The 20213-nt window shown below is 32.6% G+C and overlaps 1 protein-coding gene across 3 annotated transcripts; it reads right to left on the minus strand.

Annotated features, from left to right (window-relative positions):
• Window positions 1-1052: 1052 nt before the first annotated feature.
• LOC107886305 (anthranilate synthase beta subunit 1, chloroplastic) lies at window positions 1053-4281 on the minus strand. 3 transcript variants are annotated; one of them, XM_041099097.1, is made up of 8 exons: window positions 3897-4281; window positions 3637-3800; window positions 2769-2839; window positions 2584-2621; window positions 2369-2479; window positions 2088-2187; window positions 1637-1772; window positions 1053-1345 (listed from the first exon to the last, which is right to left on the minus strand). In XM_041099097.1, exons 1-8 carry the CDS (start codon window positions 4009-4011, stop codon window positions 1115-1117), a joined length of 966 nt encoding a protein of 321 aa, XP_040955031.1. In that variant the 5' UTR covers window positions 4012-4281; the 3' UTR covers window positions 1053-1114. The 3 variants fall into 3 exon arrangements, with proteins under 3 accessions (XP_040955031.1, XP_040955030.1, XP_016665694.1); XM_041099096.1 differs by having other exon boundaries at window positions 3637-4281; XM_016810205.2 differs by lacking the exon at window positions 2769-2839 and having other exon boundaries at window positions 3637-3925.
• Between the last annotated feature and the right edge of the window lie 15932 nt (window positions 4282-20213).

A 20213-nucleotide genomic window follows, 5' to 3' on the forward strand; every position in this document is an offset into this window, starting at 1 on the left:
GATATAAGTTGGTCAATTTGATTATTGTATATGATGGTTGGTTAAGTCAAATAAATTAAAAAAACTGATCGAATTAACTATTTGCCATATTCTTAAGTACAATGATTTTTAATTTAATAAACATGTTTGAGTGATAAATGTAGTTGCATCTTCACGTGTTATGTTAGATAATACAATTGCAATTACATAACTAAATAATTAAAAAAATAAAAAATTCAAAAGTTATAATGAATAGTTCCCCACTTAATTCTTTAAATTCTCAAGTCTCTAATTAGACTATTAGAACAAGTAATTAGGTACTTCCATTGCATTCAATTTAATGATGCTCATTAATAATTGTTGAGGAGGGATTAACTCGTTCGAAGAAGTCTTCTAAGTATCGTCTTTGGAGATATTGATCTAGTTCTTCAACAATGAAAAGTATTGTCTCCGAGGGAGAATTTTGTCTCACTCCATGGAGAGCCATGTTCGGTTCACGGAGGGGAGCACTTCAACCCCAACAATTGACCTATATAGTATAGATCAGGGGTTCGAATCTCACCAAAGATGAAAAGCTCACGTCGCCTCTTGATGGGTGGTCATATATCCACATACGGTTAAAGCGCTCCTCTCCATAAACCGTACACGACTCTCTCCTCTCCAGAGGAGAATACCTTCCATTATTAAAGAATTAGATTGACGTCGATTCCCCTAAAAAAAAGCTAATCCCTCCTAAACAATCATAATGATTACTCAACATAATTACAACAATTTAGTAAGTAGTAAATAAAGCATGTTGATTTTGCAAGTATATACTCTTCGGAGTTGAAATTGGTCAAGACTTAAAATATGTTGCAAGTAATCTACGAACAAAACTGATATAACTTGTATTTTTATATTTATATTTAGAGTTTCTTATTTTTAATTTTGAAAAAAGATGTTTTAATGAAAAATTACATGTAACATGGATTCGAATACTGAAATACTTGGCTTTTAGAAGAAACATTTTTAATTATATTTTGGGATTTGTACGGCCAATTCTGAACTGGAATTGTAAAGAGAATACATAGTCATCCAAAAGCAGTCACGTAAATCATTTGGAAAGCTACAGATCACAATCTTTTTAAAGCAGCATTCACCCAAGTACTAGGTTTGAAGGGTATATTTGGTTGGTCCAAATGCATAAATGATGAATCTCCAATGTACTCTCCCATACCCATATTTGACATTTACTACTCAACCAATTATGTGCGGAATTAACTATACGGGATTCAGCTGCCTCTTTTCTCTCTATTAGTTTGACGAAATTAAGAACAATTGTTTTGCCTTCCCAAGTTATGATGCTCTCCGGATGGAACTGTACGCCCTACAGTTTTCGATCAATGTGTTAATTTCATCACCATAAACTTGCTACTCTAATTCAGACAAAGTTATATAAATGAGTCGAGTGAATTAAATGCATGGTTTTAGATGGCAGAAACAAGGAAGGCGCAAAAAACCAGCACTTCTCTTTTGTGATTCGTTTTGATGGTAACGTATAGTTACTGCAATATTTCGAGCTAGGAGTACAATTAATTTAGGTGAAGAAATCAGTTCTAACATAGCAACCAAATCATTGAACTAATACGTTCCGAGTAAAAAGCGATCGTAATTTTACCTGAACATGCTTATAGACTTTGTGCCGAGCAGCCATAATCAGTCCATCTTCTGTCCAAGCAGTAACCTCGAGTGCTTCCTCGGGAAAAGTGTCCTTTTCAATCACAAGGCTGTGATATCTTCCTGCATTGAAGGGGCTGGAAAATGCATAATAATAGAAAGAATTACCAATAATTTGATGTGAAATTAATGAAAATAAAATGGAAGTTTTTTTTAACATAAAATGCAATATAACACATGCTAAGCACAAGGTAGTAGCATATAGGAAAATGGAAATACATAATATTTCCTAGAAGTTGAAACTTGTTACGAGAAAGTGATGTTATGGAACCACTAGAGGTATAGAAAGATAGCTTAAGAAACAAATATGATCAAGTTGATAGTTTGACTACAGATAAAACATAATTGAAGAATTTTAAACCGAGAATCACGTTAGAAGAAGTAATGCATACTTTGACAATCCAGCCAACAACCCATCTTCCCCCTTCTCATCATGATACACGAGAGAACTTGTGCCATGCATAACACCGTAGGGAGATCGGATTATCTTTCCTGCATTTTCAATTAAGTCAAAGATCCCTTTAAAATCCCACCAGCAAGCAGCTAATCTTCCATGATTTTCATAAACAAATAAAAATAAATGTCAATTTAGCCTTCTTAGCATAAATATTGTGTTGTGTAGAAACATTATTAGCATAAACAACAGTTGCTTAAGGTATCCTAGAATGCTCACCTCCAAAAGCGTCACCGATGCACTGCAAACCCATACAAACACCAAACAAAGGTACAATAGGTCCAAGTTCCAAAACTGTTTTCAATGATATTCCAGAATCTTGGGGTGTTCCTATATGAAGGATAGAATACAAAGTATACATCAAATGCTTAAATATGAAAATTCTCATGTTTAATTTATTTATAGTTTGAAAAAAATATATAACAAACTATTACCTGGACCAGGAGAGATAAGCACTCCCCTAGGATTTTTCCTACAAATATACAAGAAAAGTGTCGTTATTGAATCAAATATTTCGAGATTATATGTTAACAAGTAATCATTCACCACCCAAGTAACCATCATGTTAAATGAGTGGATTATAAAAACACATTGCAGCAGTAAGAAGCTTAGTTCTTACATTTTTAACTCTTCTACTGTCAACTCATCATTTCGATAAACCTCAAAATGACATCCAAGCCCTCCCACATACTACAAAATTATAGGTAAACTCTGAGGACATTCAACATGATGAAGAAACAACATTTCAAGTACTGGAAATTCTGTAATGTAAATTCTATTATTCATTTCGTAAGGTGATGATAAAAACGAACAGTAGACCTTCTTAAAAGGAGAAAGACAAGAATCAAGCAGGGACGGTCCCCACATTCGTGTGGTCAAATATAATTCTATTCCCTAATACTGTCTGTTTCTCAACATTTTTTCTTACCATAAAAAAAAGGGAAGATAAAGTCTTTTTTTTATTGCAATTGTGGCAATCTCTGACCAGAGACTTTGCACTTGCTGTTGAGTACTGAATTTCATTGGTCAAGACCATCAAATTGGACCTCCATTATAAAGGATGCCGAATTCAAATCACCACAGTATAGGTAACTTTCAACACAACACATCATTTTTCTGGTTGATACCCACAAACCATATTTGCCTTCAATTGACAATTAGCCATAACGAAATTACAACGTTTCTATACCATATACATGCATGTATACATACAAACAAACATATATGATATATTATAAGGAAAAAAACATATCTAATAAAGTACTTTCTTCCTATTATAGTCAAGTTAATTGGGTTTCTTAACTTTAATAAAATTCTCAAGTCTTCCCTATATTCTCACGCATAGTGAAAACTGGAAACGAGTAATTCTATATTGTTTTCGTAAAGATTTCTAGGCAATCAACAGCGTTTCAGAATCAAGGGAAACTCAGAGAAGACGAAAGATTAGACAGAGAGAAGGAAACAAATTTTTGAAGATGCAATTAAACCTGGCAAAGATTGTAGGTGAAACTATCATAATTGTCAATGACGATAATGGGATTCTTGCTGATTTTCTTGTTTTCCGGAATTGAAGATGTTGAATCCGATACAGCCGATGCGAATGAGAGTTTTCCCACAACCCCACTTCTCTTGATTGGCAAAAAACAAACATCTGCAAAGCAAACCAGAAAAAGAACGTCCCTGTGATACTCTGTACGAGAGAGAGAGAGAGAGAGAGAGAGAGAGAGAGAGAGAGAGAGAGAGAGACTTGATGAAGGAGAGAGCTTGGAGAGGTGAGACAGAGACGGGTTTTGAAGGGATTTAGCAGAAAGTGAAGGTTTTGGATGAACCAGAGATAAGTGAGTAATAAAATTAGCCGCCATTTTTCTAGTAATGAGTGAAAGTATTAGAATGTGGGAAGGGCAGTTCAGGTTCACCGTTTCTCGGAGAATAAGACTGAGAATGATTCAAGTAGTGAGAATTTTGTTTATATAGGAACATCTTTTCAATGTTCAGTGTTGAGATCCAGAAATGGAAACGTGTAGTGTAATTTGGACAACTCTTTTTAGGATGGTGAATTGTATCCTCTTCAATCGTTGTTTCTATGGATTATGGAAGGAAATCTGAATTCTTATTGGGAAATCTAAAATATGATTGGCATGGAGCCAGCCTGTTGCTACTTTTATTTATAGATTAAGGAATATTTTGTTGAAAATTTTGTTTATTTCTATTATTGCAATCCGATCCTTACACAACAAAATAATATATAAACATTGATTATTTTGTTAGTCAGACTAGTTTTTAATAATAAAAATAGATAGTATTATTAACAAAATGACTAATTTATTTTTTAATCTAAAATTAATTTATCAATTTCTTCAATATAATTATTATAGGTATTTTAATAAATTAAATTATTATAAATATTTATAAATTTAATTTAAGTTTTTATATTTTCTTTAAATATATAATTCATACAGGATTTCACCCTTGTGATTTAATAATGATGAATATCAAATCCAACCAAACAAAATTGACTCAAAAATAAAATTTGTATATAGTGAAATAAATAGGTGTAAAATAAAAAGTAAAGGAAAAAATAAAATTAAAATTGCTAAAATGAAAATCGTAATTAAAACTTGATCATTCAATATAATAAGAATATAGTTAAAGGCAAAATGCATTAGTTTGATTAATAACAAAATTTTCGATAATGACGTAAAATTTGTTCATTATTTTTCAAAAATATATTTATGATTTAATTTAAAATATAATAATTTATCAATAAAAGATTCATCTAACAAGCAACAAACATACAATTAAAGTCATTTAAATTATTTTATATATTTATATAATATATTCGACCATGTTATTTGTCATAAATATTAAAATAATTAAATAACTACGAATTTAAAAATTTTAATTGCAAACTATCAAATATGTTATTTACATTTAATAAACATGAATATTTAGTAAGAAAGAATAAAAATCAATTTCTTTTTTGATTAAAAAGAAAAGTTTAGTAACTCATAATAAAAGAAAAACAAAAAATAAAAACTCCGAAATTTCACTCTCTTCTATTGAAACCTGCAGGCAACTAAAACCCTAAAAGAAAAATAAATAAAAATGGAATCATATTTGTTTCCCTCGAAGTAAAAAAAAAAAAAAAGATAACAATAACCAAGTCTATATTTAATTTTCCTAATTAATCCTAACTAAAAACATATGCACAATTGAATTTATTAATATATTCCATATGGATTACTTGTGCACAAGGAATTAGTAGTGAGTAGAATGAGCTTGCGCCTCATGTTGTTTTCAACAAAATATCACATATATAATAATAGTAACAAATATGTCTAAATATTTTAATAATTAATTTCTAATTGATCATGGGTAGATTAGAAAATATGGTTAATGTTCAAAAGTTATATATATTAGAGTTATGGTCTCGAAATTACACATATGTAACTTTCTTAATATCCCATTTTAAAAAAAAAGAGAGCTACCTTCTCTAAATTACTTGTGTGCTAATTTGGAAGACCAAAACTATAAAATCTGAAGATTTCAAGAAATCACTAGATTCAGATACGCTTCCGCGTCTTCTTTTGTTTTTGATTTATTATTAATGATTTGACACGATAGATCCTGGTTTGTTAAGTTTTATATTAGATCTTGTTTTGCGGTTCTAACAAGAGGCATCCGAGTCTTGTTGTGTCAAATAATTGAGAATGAGTTATTTTTTATTATATATGGATTAATTCATTCTTCATAAAAAAAATCAGTTTGAAATAAAAATTGCACAAGTTTTAGGGTTATATGGGGAAGCTTTTAAGTTTTAAAATTTTGAATATTTGTGTGATGTTAAAAATCAATGGATTGAGTTTGTTGACTTGAATCATAGGCGATTAGTCCTTCATATACATCAAAATGATTTTATTTGTTATTTTTCTTATTGCTTCAAAACCTTGTTGTCGATCAGTTCCACATTCGTGCAATATTTACTTTAATTTCAAGTGTTGATTGTTGCCTTTCTTCTGCCGTTGAATGTCTCCCCTTGCTGCTCTTTGCTATTGTTATGCTCTTAAATTGATGCTATCCTTAGTTTCGAATTATTGCTATCAAAGGTTGTTAATCACTTCGATCAGCGGCTGCCAATTACCTCAAGTGAGGTAACTAATTGATGTATTAATTCATGGAATATTATGCTTATTCCAACATTCTTTATATATATTTGCATGGCATAATATATTCGAATGATTATTATATATATAAACGTGGTTTGCTTATGTTTAAGATATTAAAATATGCTGCTTGTATGATTGTATACCAGCGTGTGTATATATATAGTCGCTGCAACTTTTTTTTTTTTTAAGTCAGTTTCTTTTATAAAAAGAAATCGCTAAGTCATATGGTTTTTTATTTTATTTTATGTAAACTCATGATAATTATGAGTATTAAGTTGAGTCTAATAAAATTTGATTTTTAATTTTATTATAAAATTTTAATGGCTGTTTGTAATTTTTCAAATATTAAGGTATTTGATTTCTCATTCAGTAATGAGACAATCTTATTTTGGGTTAATGATATGAATATTTTAAATTTAAATATTGGTATATTTATATATATTTTAAAATAACTTAATTGAAATAATAAGTTGCCAAAGTGACATTTATTATTGAAATTATTTTGTTTTAAAATATAAAAGGTTATGTGCATGTAACTTAAGTTACGTTGATATTGATTGGCCCAAAGGAAGGTTAATATTTAACAAAATTACACGTGCAACTGTGGTAATAAACTTGTGACGATTATTCGGTTTTACATGTGAGCAAAAAATTGGTCCAAAGGAAGATTTATTGTTCGACATGTTTTTATTGTCAATCTTTGATTACTACAATAAGATATCATTTGCAAGTTAATATTTTTGTCCAAAGATGAAATATTAATGGAATGTCTGATATCTTGAGATAAGATTTACCTTTATTCAAATTATTTTGGTTTAAATTTGAAATATTTTGAAACAAACAAATCCATATTTTGACTTTAGGATTTAATTAAGGATGTCTAAAATTTTAAATAGATTAGTTGAAACAAAATGCCATCAAACTGACATCTTTTACGTAGATTAGCTTATTTAAAATATCAAGATGATTATATATTTTTGTGATTCATGCGTTTATTAATTGACCTAAAGGTAAGTTAATATTTGGCAGAATTTTAATGACATCTGTGGTGATTAATGTGTGACAATTATAAGGTACTTTATGTGAGCAATAAGTTAGTCCAAAGACTGATTCATTATTTGACATAATTTATTGTTAATGTTTGATTGCCACAACAAGAGTATCACTTACTGTTAATATTACTGTCCAAAGACTTGATATTAATGTTGTGTTTCGTATCTTAAGGTGGGATTAGCCACTATTTTGAATTTATTGTTTACTTATGAATATTCATGTGAGCTTGTTTTTATCTATTTTTCTCTATATTCAGTTAGTTCATCTTCTGCTGCCACAATATCTGCTAATATAAATTTATACCCATGCTTAATGGGACTAATTTCAAGGAATGGAAAAGACACTTACTTATAATGCTTGGTTGTATGAACATAGATCTTACACTAAGAGAAGAACAACCTGCACCTCTTACAACGACAAGCACCCTTAATGCTAAAAGGGATTTTGAAAGGTGAGATCGTTCAAACCGCACGAGTTTAATGATCATTAGCACAACATTCCAAAAGCTTTTAGGGGCACAAAATCTGAAGAGATTACTCAGGCTAATGGTTTCTTTAATGAAATTGAGAAACATTTTGTCAAAAAATGACAAGGTTGAGATGTCATCTCTTTTTACTTCTTTCATGTTACTTCAAGACTTAAGGCACTTAAGATCAAGCTTTCTGAGGAATTACTTGTTCTTATGGTTTTGGTATCACTTATTGCACAGTTTAACCAATTTAAAATTAGTTACAACTGTCAAAAGGAGAAATGGACTCCAAATGAACTCATTTCTCATTGTGTGCAAAATGATAAAAAGTTGAAATATGATAAATCTGAAAATGCTCATTTGGCCAGTACCTCTAAAGACAAAAACTTACATTTTCAATAGAATACCCACTAAAACAGCTGCAAAAACACCTTACGAGCTTGGGATAGGTCGGAAGCCTAGTCTAAAACACTTTTACATTTGGGGATGTCTAGTTGAGGCAAAGCCTTATAGGTCACATGAAAAGAAATTGGACTCCAAAACAGTGAACAACTACTTTATTAGTTATTCTGAGTAATCTAGGGGCTATAAGTTTTATGATCCCACAATTAGGAATATTTTTGAGATAGGAACTACAACATTTTTTTGGGGATGTTGAGTTTGGAGGGAGAATAAAGGTTAGAGACATTGCTTTTAGGGAGGAATTGGATTCTAACTCAGTTCCTGCTATCACTTTTCACAATGTTCAGTTTTCATGCCTGTCATTGATCAAGAAGTGAATCCAGAACCTCAACAAGATAATGTTGAACAACTCCCTATTCAAGATGTGGTAATTGTTCCAAAAGAACAAACTCAACAACCTCAAGAATAAATATCATTAAGCAGGTCCACGAGAGAAAGAGGAGAAATGTGATCCAATCAACTTTCGTAAAACCATGAAAAGTTCTTCTAAAAAATGGATTGATGTTATGTAAGAAGAGTATAAGTCTATGCGAGACAATAAAGTTTGGGAACATGTCCCATTACTTGAAGGTGCAAAGTTAAATTGGTTGTAAATGGATATTTAAAACCAAAAGGGATGCAAATGGTAATGTAGAGAGGTATAAGATGCATCTTGTAACTAAATGATAAACTTAGAAAGAATGCATTGATTTTACAAAGACTCTCTCTCCAGTTTCATCAAAAGACTATTTCAAGACAATCATGGAGCTTGTTGCTCATCTTGATCTTGAGTTATAGTAGATGATGTTAAGACTGCATTTTTCAATGGTGACATTAAAGAAATGATTTATATGGTACAACCAGAAAACTTTGAGTTGGGACACCTGTAATAGCTTGGTTTTAGCTAAATCGGAACAATGATTTTGGAACCACAAATCTGAGGTCATAAAATTATTTTAATATTATTTTTGGTGTTTACAACATGTGAAGATATATGTGTAAAATTTTTGTAAGCTAATTTTACTGTTTAATAGCTTAATTTGAGAAAAATGATTAAATCGCGTAATATGCAAAAGTGGCATTCTATATGTTAAATGTGTTTAATCGCTATGGTTGATTATATGTGAGGTCCTTATGATGTAATTATACCATTGATAGTGGAATTTGACATAAATGGTCATCCATTAAAAGTAATTAAGGGCATTTTAGTAATTGTGTAAATAAAGGTTAATTATAAAAAAACAAAGTAAAATGTGGCTTTATTATCATCATCTACAATTGATTATTGAAGAGAAAATAAAGCTTTCATGTAACACCCCTCACCTGTATCCGATGCTGGGATAGGGCTCAAGGCGTTACCGGGATTTCACGTTAAACATATTAAATCAAGTCACTAAGTTGCGCTCTAATTTAAAACTTTTCAAATATGTATATCCTTTCCCTTAAACAAGCATCCGAGACCTAAAACATGCCTAGAGGTGGTGCAGAACAAAACCGAGAACGTTTGATAAACTTTGGGCACCTTGGAAAATTTCTTTTAACTTGAAGTGTCACACGCCCGTGTGACTTGGGACACGTTGGTGCAATCACCCCGTGTCCAAGACCTGAGCATTCTGTTAAATTCACACGGCCAAGACACACGCCCATGTGTCTAGCCCGTGTTCATTTAACAGACTTACCATTTTAGATGCAGGGGATACACAACCATGCCACACGCCTACGGGTGTAGCCTGTGTGTTACACACTGCCTAGGCACCACCCGTGTACCCAACCGTGTAGACCCTATCAGGCTATTTTCCAAGCCTATGGTCACCCCCTTTTTAACACTTATACTTAATGAATATTAAAAATAAAGTAAAACATAATTATGTTCTCATAAATGATCTTTGCAAAAACTTATTGCATGGAAACCTCATATCATTAGTTTCGTACATGCTAGGTTATTTCCTATCTTGTATTTATGTGTTGTCATACCACTTTAATACATTCAAGATTGGCTCGTCCTTATGACTCATTGCCAATTGGAATTCAACCATCGCACATGATTACAAACTTGCATGGAAATTTTGTAGGTCATAGCCTACTTCAAAATAAGCCGATCTCTATGGCCATAAACAAAAAGATAGATTTATCTTTAAAAGCCTTCATTTGGCAAATCAAATGTCATATATAACAAAATACTCAAAAGGCCTATACATGCCATTGAACAATTTAGAAATGTCTTTATACCAAAGCTAGTCTATTTGATAGTATGCTGACTCTCCAACTGTCTTCCAATCTTTATGAGTCCTCGAGCTCTGTGAGAGACAGGGAAAAGAGAGGGGTAAGCATTTTCATGCTTAGTAAGCTCGAATAACCGGAAACTAAACTTACCAAGTAATTAGAATGCAATTTAATTGGGTAATAAATTCAATGAGCATAGGATGGCTTTCCTATCACTTACACTCAATCAATAAGTTAGTCATATAACAATGCACTATGAAAGTTATCTTAGATGAGCTCATCACTCAACATCTCATTTATATATATATGTCACATTAATCTCGTTGAGTTTCTAGGAAATCTTGATGGAATATCCATTTACCGTCAATTCGTACAATGATTATTTCAGATATGCACTCCCGCGAACCTCACATCTTATGGCGGGATTACCAGTCCAGGCTAAATCCCGAAATCAACTTATGGGTTCATAAAATGGGGGCTAGATCCTTTTATAAATGAGATCAACAGATTACTCGTCTGGGCTAAATCCTTACTGCAACACATGCAGAACCTCATTACACATGGCAATCATGGTTTATCCATCGAATTTCCTTTTTAACCTCAACAGAGACATTTATTACAATTTATACTTAAACATGCATTTCATAGAATTTCATGTTATTAATAAATGCAATCATCATGAATTCATAAATCATATAATTAGGCACATTGAGTGTTTACTTTAAGTTATCTGAACTTACCTGGTATTTGTTTCGGTGTCGTGTTTCGGTTATTCCGAAACCTTTTGTTTTCCTCGATCGACCTCCGGAATTTGTTCCTCGAGGTCTATAACAATAAAAATAAATTATTAACACTCCAAATTATACATTTCAAGTCTAAATTCCATCCGTGGTCCAAATGATCATTTTGCCCTTAACCTTTCACATTTTTACGATTTAGTCCCTAGGCTCGTATAATGAAACGTATGCAATTTCTACCTTGCTCAAGCCTAGCCGAACACTTTTCCCTCTTATGGTAGCCCACATTTTCCATTATTTTCACATTTCTACCTCACATTTTATAAATTTAGCAAAAAGGTCCCTTTAGGGGTTTTTCGTGAAAATCACCTAGGAAAAATTGTTTAACACACCTCAAACTTCCATATTCCTCCATAAAACATAAAAATACAAGTAAATCATGCATGGTATTTTTAAACATGAACCCCTAGCATGACATATGGGTAGAAATGGAGAGAGTAAGCTACCGGGATCTTAAAATTACAAAGAACATTAAAAACTAGCTTGGGAGCACTTACTAATGAGCTTGAAAAGCTTGGAAACCCTAGCTATGGTGGCTTAGGAATTTCGGCTGGACAAGGGAAAAGAATGGCTGATTTTTTCCTTCTTTTTCTCATTTTATTTCATTAATATGTCAAATGACCAAAATGCCCTTAAGCCATTTTTTTGAAATTTCATCCATGCAAGCCCATTTTTGTCCAAAAATTTAGAAATTGGGCAAATTTCTCCCCAAGACCTTTTATTTTATAATCTAAAGCAATTTCATGCAAATTTCTTCTAGAATCCAAGTTTTGCAATTTATTCAATTTAGTCCCTAATTTTCCAATTGGGCACTTACTGAAAGAATTCTTTCATGAAACTTTAACACATGTATATTCTCATATTCTAAGCCTCGTAATAATCATAAAATAAATATTTTGATGTCGGTTTGTGGTCCCGAAACCATTATTTTGACTAGACCCTATTTTGGGATGTTACATTTCATGTCTTGTTAGGGTTCGGTACTTGCAAGGCTCAATCGGTATGCAATTTTTGTTCGGTTTTTGATGATTTCTATGTTTTTGTGATCGTTGCTTTGAGTATTAGCTAGCCCGTACCCTAATTTCTGAAATTTTTAGTGATTTTGAAAAATGCCATTCATGAATCCATGAGTTTTATGATGTTTGATGATGAATTATGAAAGCTTGGTGCTTGATATACATGTTTTGTAAAGTGATTTTTAGTGAAACTTCATAAAAGGTGTTAATTTATGTAAATGTGAAAATGTGGGATTAAATGTGTGAATAAATGATAAATATGGCTGATATGTATACTATGAAAATTTGGCTAGCAAGAAAATAGAAAGAAATTGTGTAATTTGTGTTTTTTTTATGAATAGAGGACTAAATTGAATAAATGTGAAACTTTAGGGCTAAAGTGCAAAAATACCCAAATATGTGTTTGTGGACTAAATTGAATGTGTCGTTGAATAAAAGAGTTAATTTTGAATGTATATAGATCAAGAATGAAATGATTCAGATTTAGATCGGGGAAAATTGAAGGTTATCAAATAATTGATCTGATTCGTCAATTTTGAGTACGAGGTAAGTTCGTACGTGATAGACATTGTTACAATTATGTTCTAAATGCTTTAATATTGCATGAATTGTATATATGCGACTACGGTTGTGTACGATGACGAATCAACTATGTTTGGCACTTAGTGTGCGATTCGAGATAGCTTTGGCTATATAAAGCACTTAGTGTGCGAATAGGAATAACTTCGGCTATATGTGGCACTAAGTGTGTGATACCGAGATAGTTTCAGTTTAATGTGATGGCATTAAGTGTGCGGTATCATTATAGCTTCGACTAATCATTTATGCTGTAAGTGTGCGAGTTCTTTGAGTATGGAAAGATTTCCAGATGGTTTAACGTATTGAACAATAAGATGAAAATGAGATAAGTAAATACCAGAAAGTATAGGTACGTATGATACCTATGTAGTGGTTGATACTATGTGTATGAAGCTTGATGGATTTGTATATATATATGAAAAATGGTCATGGATTAGAATCGAATCATGATATGAGACTTATTAAGTGTTTATTAATTGATGATTTTGTATATTATAAACTGTTGAATATATATTTAGTACGAACTTACTAAGCGATGAAGCTTACTGTATGTTATTTGTCTATTTTTATAGAGTATCAAAGCTAACTCGGACTCGGGTATCATCAGGAAAAGTCATCACACTATCGATCATTTTGTTGGTACTTTTGAAGCCTTATATATATGGTATATGGCATGTATAGGCTAGTGTCACTATGGTACATTTTGTGTAACAGCCTAATTTACACCCTAATCGGAACGGTGGTTTCGGGACCATGAATCCGAGTCAGAAAATAATTTTTATGTTTATTTTGTGTGAATTTATATCTATGAAATTTTCGTGATTTAATTTTGTTGTTTAGGTGTCTGATTAAAAAAAGAAGACTTAATCGTATAAATTAAAAACTTGATAGTTTAAAGCATGAGGGCCAAATTGTTAGTGTCTTTCTAAGTTGGGACATTTATGTTGTAAATATCCCATTAATAAGTAAGTGGGACGGCATAAGATATATGTTACATGGTTTTTATATTATATTAGTAAAGGTATATAAGTAAATTAAATATTAAATTATATATGTTATATTATAATATAAAACATAAAATAAACAAAGCCATATTTGAGTGTTTATATGTTCTTGGTAGCCGAAACTAAACAAAATAAAAAGAAAAGAAAGCAAGCTAGGGTTCGGTCAATATTCAAGCCCATATAAGGTTCGTTTTTGTTCGGTTTTTGATAATTTTTACGTTTTTTAGATCGTTGCTTCAAGTACTACAAAACCCATGCTTGAATTTTTGATTTTGATGAATACTTTGAGTTGTGCCATTGTTGATAGCTTGTGATTTTTGTTGTTTGATGATGAAAAATGAAAGATATGTTTTAGATTAACATATTTTGTATTGGATTTTTGACGATTTTGAGTAATTAGGACTAAATTGCAAAAATAATAATTTGAGAACTAAAGAAATCGGATTTGGACCGAGGAAAGTCAAAAGTTGTCGACTAGTCGATCCGTATCGATTTTTCATTCTCCGAGGTAAGTTTATAAGCAAATAGACGTGTTTATTTGGAAATTAAATGTTATATTTATATGCTGTTATGAAATGTTAAAATTTAAATATGTTATGCTTGAACATGATTAAATTTGGCTACTACATTTCCGAGTTCAATTCGACCGAGTTACAACGTCCGAAAGCCCCGTATGAACCTTAGGAATAGTTAGGATACATATGTCATGACATAGGATTCTGATATATGTGTGCGAATAAGACCATGGCATCGATATGTGGTTCTAATATGTGTTTACGAGTAAGAACCTGTCTGGGACAGTGGCATCGATTTGTGGCTACATGTAAGACCACGTCTGGGACGTTGGCATTGTACGACTTATGTGATTATCCAAGTGTCCTATCCAATTCCCAATGGTTCATCGGGCAAAGGTAAATCTTGACCGAATGTGTAAAATGGGCTAAAAGGCCAGGTATGATTTAGCTTGTTAGCTATCAATAATAAGATATGTATGTGACTTGATAGTTGATAAATTATATGTGATGTAAGGTTAAATATATACATGAATTAAATAAGTGTATTCGGCTTTGAACAAATGGTAAGTATATTATGGAATTAATTTTTGATTATGCATATATAAGTGATCATAAATAATCGGTCTTATAAGAGTTATATGTACATAATATTAAATTATGGTTCTTGGACTTATATAAATGAGCAATAGTTGATTATATTATAACAATTTGGCTTTTGAAAATTGAGCAGTGGTTTCATTACTTAACTTGTGAATATTCGGCTAAGGTAATAAATATATGTTGTTGGTATATTATTATTAAAGATATAAGTTGAGAGTAAGCTTGTTAATGATATTGAAATTTGGTTAAATTAAGTTAATTATATTATCGACTTGTTTATTTGCTTATGACTTACTAAGCTTTGGTAGCTTACTCTTTGTGTTATGTTTACTCTGTTTTTTTTAGATTTTGAAGTTAAGTTACGAGCTCGGGAATCGTCAGACAAGTTCATCACACTGTCTACTGCCTTGGTACCATAAGCTAAACTTAAAATTATGGCATGTAATAGCTGGTTTTGGAGTTGGTTATTTTGGGAATGAATGTATATTCAAGCCATGCGAAAATGGCTAAATGGTTAAGTTGGTCTTGGAATGTGTCTTGGTTGTGATAATTTCTTCACTTGAATTCGGTTTGGTATGTGCAGGGTATGAACTTAATAGGGTTTATATGTTGTGAATGAATGAAAATTTAGTTAAGCTGATGTGTGATATGTGCGTTAAAATAGATGATGGCTTGGGTAGTATCTATAGGTGATTCGATCATGGTTTTGCATGAGTAAAAAAAATTTAATAAAATATATTTATATGGAAATGGTTATTATGTTTTATTAAGGTGCTATTTTATGTATTAGTGCTAAAAAGTATTCGACAGTGTTCTAGAGGGAATTGGGTTGATTTTGTTAAACGCATTATAAATTATGTTCAGCTATGATGGTATTTACATTAAGACATATGCACTTGACCTCTGTATTTGTTTAATTTTGTATGTTACTATGTGTCTTGAATGCATGCAAGGTGTTTACAATTGTGAGTGTTACTTACCCTGTTATGTGGCTAAATAAATATACTAACTATGTGCAAGTTGAGAATGTGTATAATGATTTACATGTAATAACCGATAAAACTAAAAATAAAAAAATAAAAAAAATGAAGTGAGTTGGTTTATAATCTTGTAATTGTTTCAAATAGAAATAAATTGTAAATCATATGAGATAGGAATAAACTCCATGATGATGTCACAGATAGGAAATTAGTGGTGCAAGTTATATGTATATATATATTATACTGTTACTTGTGAATGTTTACCTACTTATTTTTTTTACACATGATATAAAATGACAAAATTTAAAAGTTATATTATTTTATGCAAATGATTAGAATTAACTCTTATTGTAGCACCCCCAAACCCGGCCCAGACATTAAGGCCGAATCCGACGTGCCACATTGAAGTCAAAAACCCGTGTTCCCTTTTTAGTGTTTTAAAAGCCGACTTTTGTTAAACTAACCAAGTGAATGGAAGCTGGGCACCAGGTAGGTATCCATATCAGAGGAGGTGAGCCATGAAGGCTGCTTAAGTACCAAGCTCTCTGATTGGATCCAATCCTAGACATGTCCACATCCATTGCCACACTTGGTTATAACAAGTTGAAATTTCTTTGAGTGGTTATCTTTGGTAAATCGAGTATTCGTGACGTCATGTTATTTTAAAAAAAAACAAGTATCGTTTTGAAATCACGCCCTAAGTCTAGCCCATTTGAATTATTATCCATCAATTTAAAGTTGTTTAAAATAATATAATCCCAGAAAATCAAAGAAGAAAATAAAGTTAAAATGGCCTTATTACAACCCAAAAATTAAATAGTAATTAAAAATAACTTAAGAAAACCAGTCTTTTTTTCAAACCCAAAAGTATTCACCATGGCCACTCTGAATCCCCTCCGACTCCAAGCACATCAAGGCTCACCTGCAAGGTTAAAGAAGCGGTGAGTTTGGGGAAACTCATTGTGTAAGGAAAACCCATTCAAAGCCCAAGTCAGCTCAAGCCCATTGGGCCTAAGCCCCTTCAGGTAACAGTGATACTGGGACAGAGCCCTTTTCAGATTACAATAAACTGGGCCTTAGCCCCTTATTCAGATAATAGTATGGCCCATAGGCCCATTTCAAAATACATGCAACATCAATAAGATATACAAGCCCATTTGGGGAGAGTACTCAACCCACCAACCACTACACTCCACCCGTATCAGCCATACACTCCATGTGGGGAATAGCTCAACCCGCCCAGCCCAACACTCCATAGTTGCAGCCTTGCTACTCAGTTAACAGTAAATTGAGGCAAAGCCTCCAGTACGTGGACAAGCCACTTTCAGTACTTCCTCCGTCAATATCCCAGTCCCATGCATCAGATAATAACAACATGGCATGCAATAAATAACAACAGTTAAACATGCATTTAGGTCAATTTAACCCTAGGGGTATTTCGGTAATTTATCTCCTAGGGGTAAAACTATAAATTTTCCACTTTTAAAGGTATTTCAGTAATTTATCTATTTTAGGGTTTTTCATGCATATTCCTACCTTTCACGTACTAAAAGAATCACTACTGAGGGTTCTTACCGAATTGGGCCCGTTGGCCAATCATTCCAATTTTGGCCCATTAAGTCCAAAAATATCGAGGGTACAGAAATCATGCACTTTGCAGTCCAAACATTGCAGCTTACCAAAAACATTAATCGATTTACCTCACGAGCATTCGTACACTCACAAATCTACAAAATATCGGTTTTCGACATTTCGGCTTTTCAACTTTTTCCGATCTAGACTAAGAAAGAGGGTGTTAGTTACACACCTATTTGCGACGATATGCTGACGAGATCCACACACGAACCGCCTACAATTGGATTACTAACACGTTAATCTAACTATTCAAATACAAACTACGTATTAACCCCTTACAATATTCGGCCAACCACACCTACAGGACATAGTAAGCTTATAAGAAATCAATAAGCAACTCATTAACAAATTTTTGTCAATGTTTACCACATAATCATAATTTCACTGCAAGCTGTCTTCCTGAGCAACAATCACTAAATCATTTATAACTGGAGCTACGAAACTCCAAATCAAGTACCGTTAATTTTCCCTAAAAATAGTCTCATATATCTTCTATCCATAAAATTTTCAGAATTTTTGGTTTAGCCAATCAATACCAGATTTTTCTCAAAGTTTCCCATGTTTCACTGTTTGACTAATCTGACCACTCTTCATTACGAATCAAATTTCTCATTGTACAGAATTCAAAATATGTTCTAGTTTATTTCATTTGCAACTAGACTCATTAAGCTTTAATTACATATTTTTTTCAGCTTCTAATTCATCTCCCACAATTTATGGTGATTTTCTAAAGTCACGTTACTGCTGCTGTCCCAAGCAGATTTATTACCAAATCAGTCTTTCACACACCTATCTTGCATGCATGTTATTTAAACATGTATATCACCAATCAATCATCACATATCTATGATTTTTACTTAAGCATAATCTCCATTTCATCATTTTAAAGCAGAATATGTTAGATGATTTTTCCCTTTAGCATCTAAGGCACATGCATGATCATTTGTTTGGCTCAACTTCACCTATCTTCCATTTTTCATCAAAAGAACATGAAACAACAGCCATTTCCTTCATTTTAATTTATGACCAAATGCTCACAACACACCCAAAAACCAAAATATGCTTCAAGAGTTAAGGTAGAATTAAGAAGAACTCATGAACATCAAGATATAAGCAAACTACCATGAACTTACCTTCAATTTTCTTCCCCAAGTGACCGAACATTCAAGAGCTTTCTCCTCTCCTTTCTCTTCTCTAACTTTCGGCTATGATGAACAAAGATGGACAAAACTTTGTTCTTTTCACCCCTTTTTCTTTTAATAAAATTTCATATTTCATCTACTTAATTCTTTAATACAAAAGACATGAAATGCCCATCATGGAACATTTACCTAACCCATTATCATGGAACATTTACCGAACCCATTATCATGGAACATTTACATAACCCATTATCAATTTTTATCAATTTGTACCATAAATTATGGCCCAAGCTTAAGATAGAACCCGACAATTTTAGTTAATTTTTGTTTCATAAGAAAAAGGGGGTGAAATTATGAAATAGGACCTATGTAAAAATATTTGAAAATGCTATATGCTAAATTGAAGTGGCTAAACAAATAGGAGTGCAAAATAAGAGGATTTGCAAGACAAACCCTAAACCCTACTAACATAATTAAACCTATGCCAACATTCACAAAATTCCCGAATATTGGGGCGTTACAACTCTACCCCCTTAAAGAAATTTCGGCCTCGAAATTTACCTGATCCAAATAGTTGAGGGTATTGTTGACGCATAGTGTCTTCTGATTCCCAAGTAGCTTCTTCCCTTCCATGATTACGCCACAGTACTTTTACCAACGGAACCGACTTCCTTCTTAGAACTTTAACCTCTCGATCTAAAATTTGTATAGGTTCTTCCTCAAAGGTCAAATCAGTCCTTACTTCAATCTCCTCTACTGGCACAACATGTGAGGGATCCGATCGATATCGTCTTAACATAGACACATGAAAGACGTCATGGATTCTGTCTAACTCTGGTGGTAACTCTTACTGATACGCTACTGGCCCTACCCGCTTAAGAACCCGATAAGGCGCTATAAACCGCAGACTCAATTTGCCTTTCTTGCCGAATCTTAAGATCTTCTTCCAAGGTGAAACCTTTAAGAAAACCATATCCCCAACCGCGAACTCTATCTCTTTGCGCTTTAGGTCCGCATACGACTTCTGTCTATCAGATGCCTCCTTTAATCGATCTCTTATCAACTTAACCTTACTTTCAGTATCTGACACCAACTCCGGTCCAAGCACTTGTCGTTCACCCAACTCTGTCCAACACGTAGGCGTACGACATCTCGGCCCATAAAGTGCCTCATATGGAGCCATTTGAATACTTGCTTGGTAGTTGTTATTGTATACAAACTCCGCCAATGACAAGTAGTCCTCCCAACTCCCACGAAAATCGATGATACAACCCCTTAACATATCCTCCAAAATCTGAATAACCCTCTTCGACTGTCCATCTGTCTGTGGCTGAAAGGCAGTACTGAAATCCAAACGTGTACCCAATGCCTCCTGCAACTTCTTCCAGAACAGAGATGTAAACCTAGGGTCTTGGTCGAAAATAATCGACACTGGCACTCCATG

The sequence above is a fragment of the Gossypium hirsutum genome, chromosome A03 (genome assembly GCF_007990345.1).
Source record: "Gossypium hirsutum isolate 1008001.06 chromosome A03, Gossypium_hirsutum_v2.1, whole genome shotgun sequence".
In the NCBI taxonomy this organism is placed as follows: Eukaryota; Viridiplantae; Streptophyta; class Magnoliopsida; order Malvales; family Malvaceae; genus Gossypium; species Gossypium hirsutum.

What these genes read in the sequence shown, in the direction of transcription:
- LOC107886305 (XM_041099096.1), bottom strand. Translation starts at nt 4,011, where the DNA reads ATGGCGGCTAATTTTATTACTCACTTATCTCTGGTTCATCCAAAACCT. An exon ending in TCACCTACAATCTTTGCCAG is followed by an intron (nt 2,840 to 3,636) that starts GTTTAATTGCAT and finishes ATAATTTTGTAG; the next exon opens with TATGTGGGAGGGCTTGGATG. An exon ending in CATCGGTGACGCTTTTGGAG is followed by an intron (nt 2,188 to 2,368) that starts GTGAGCATTCTA and finishes TTGAAAATGCAG; the next exon opens with GAAAGATAATCCGATCTCCC.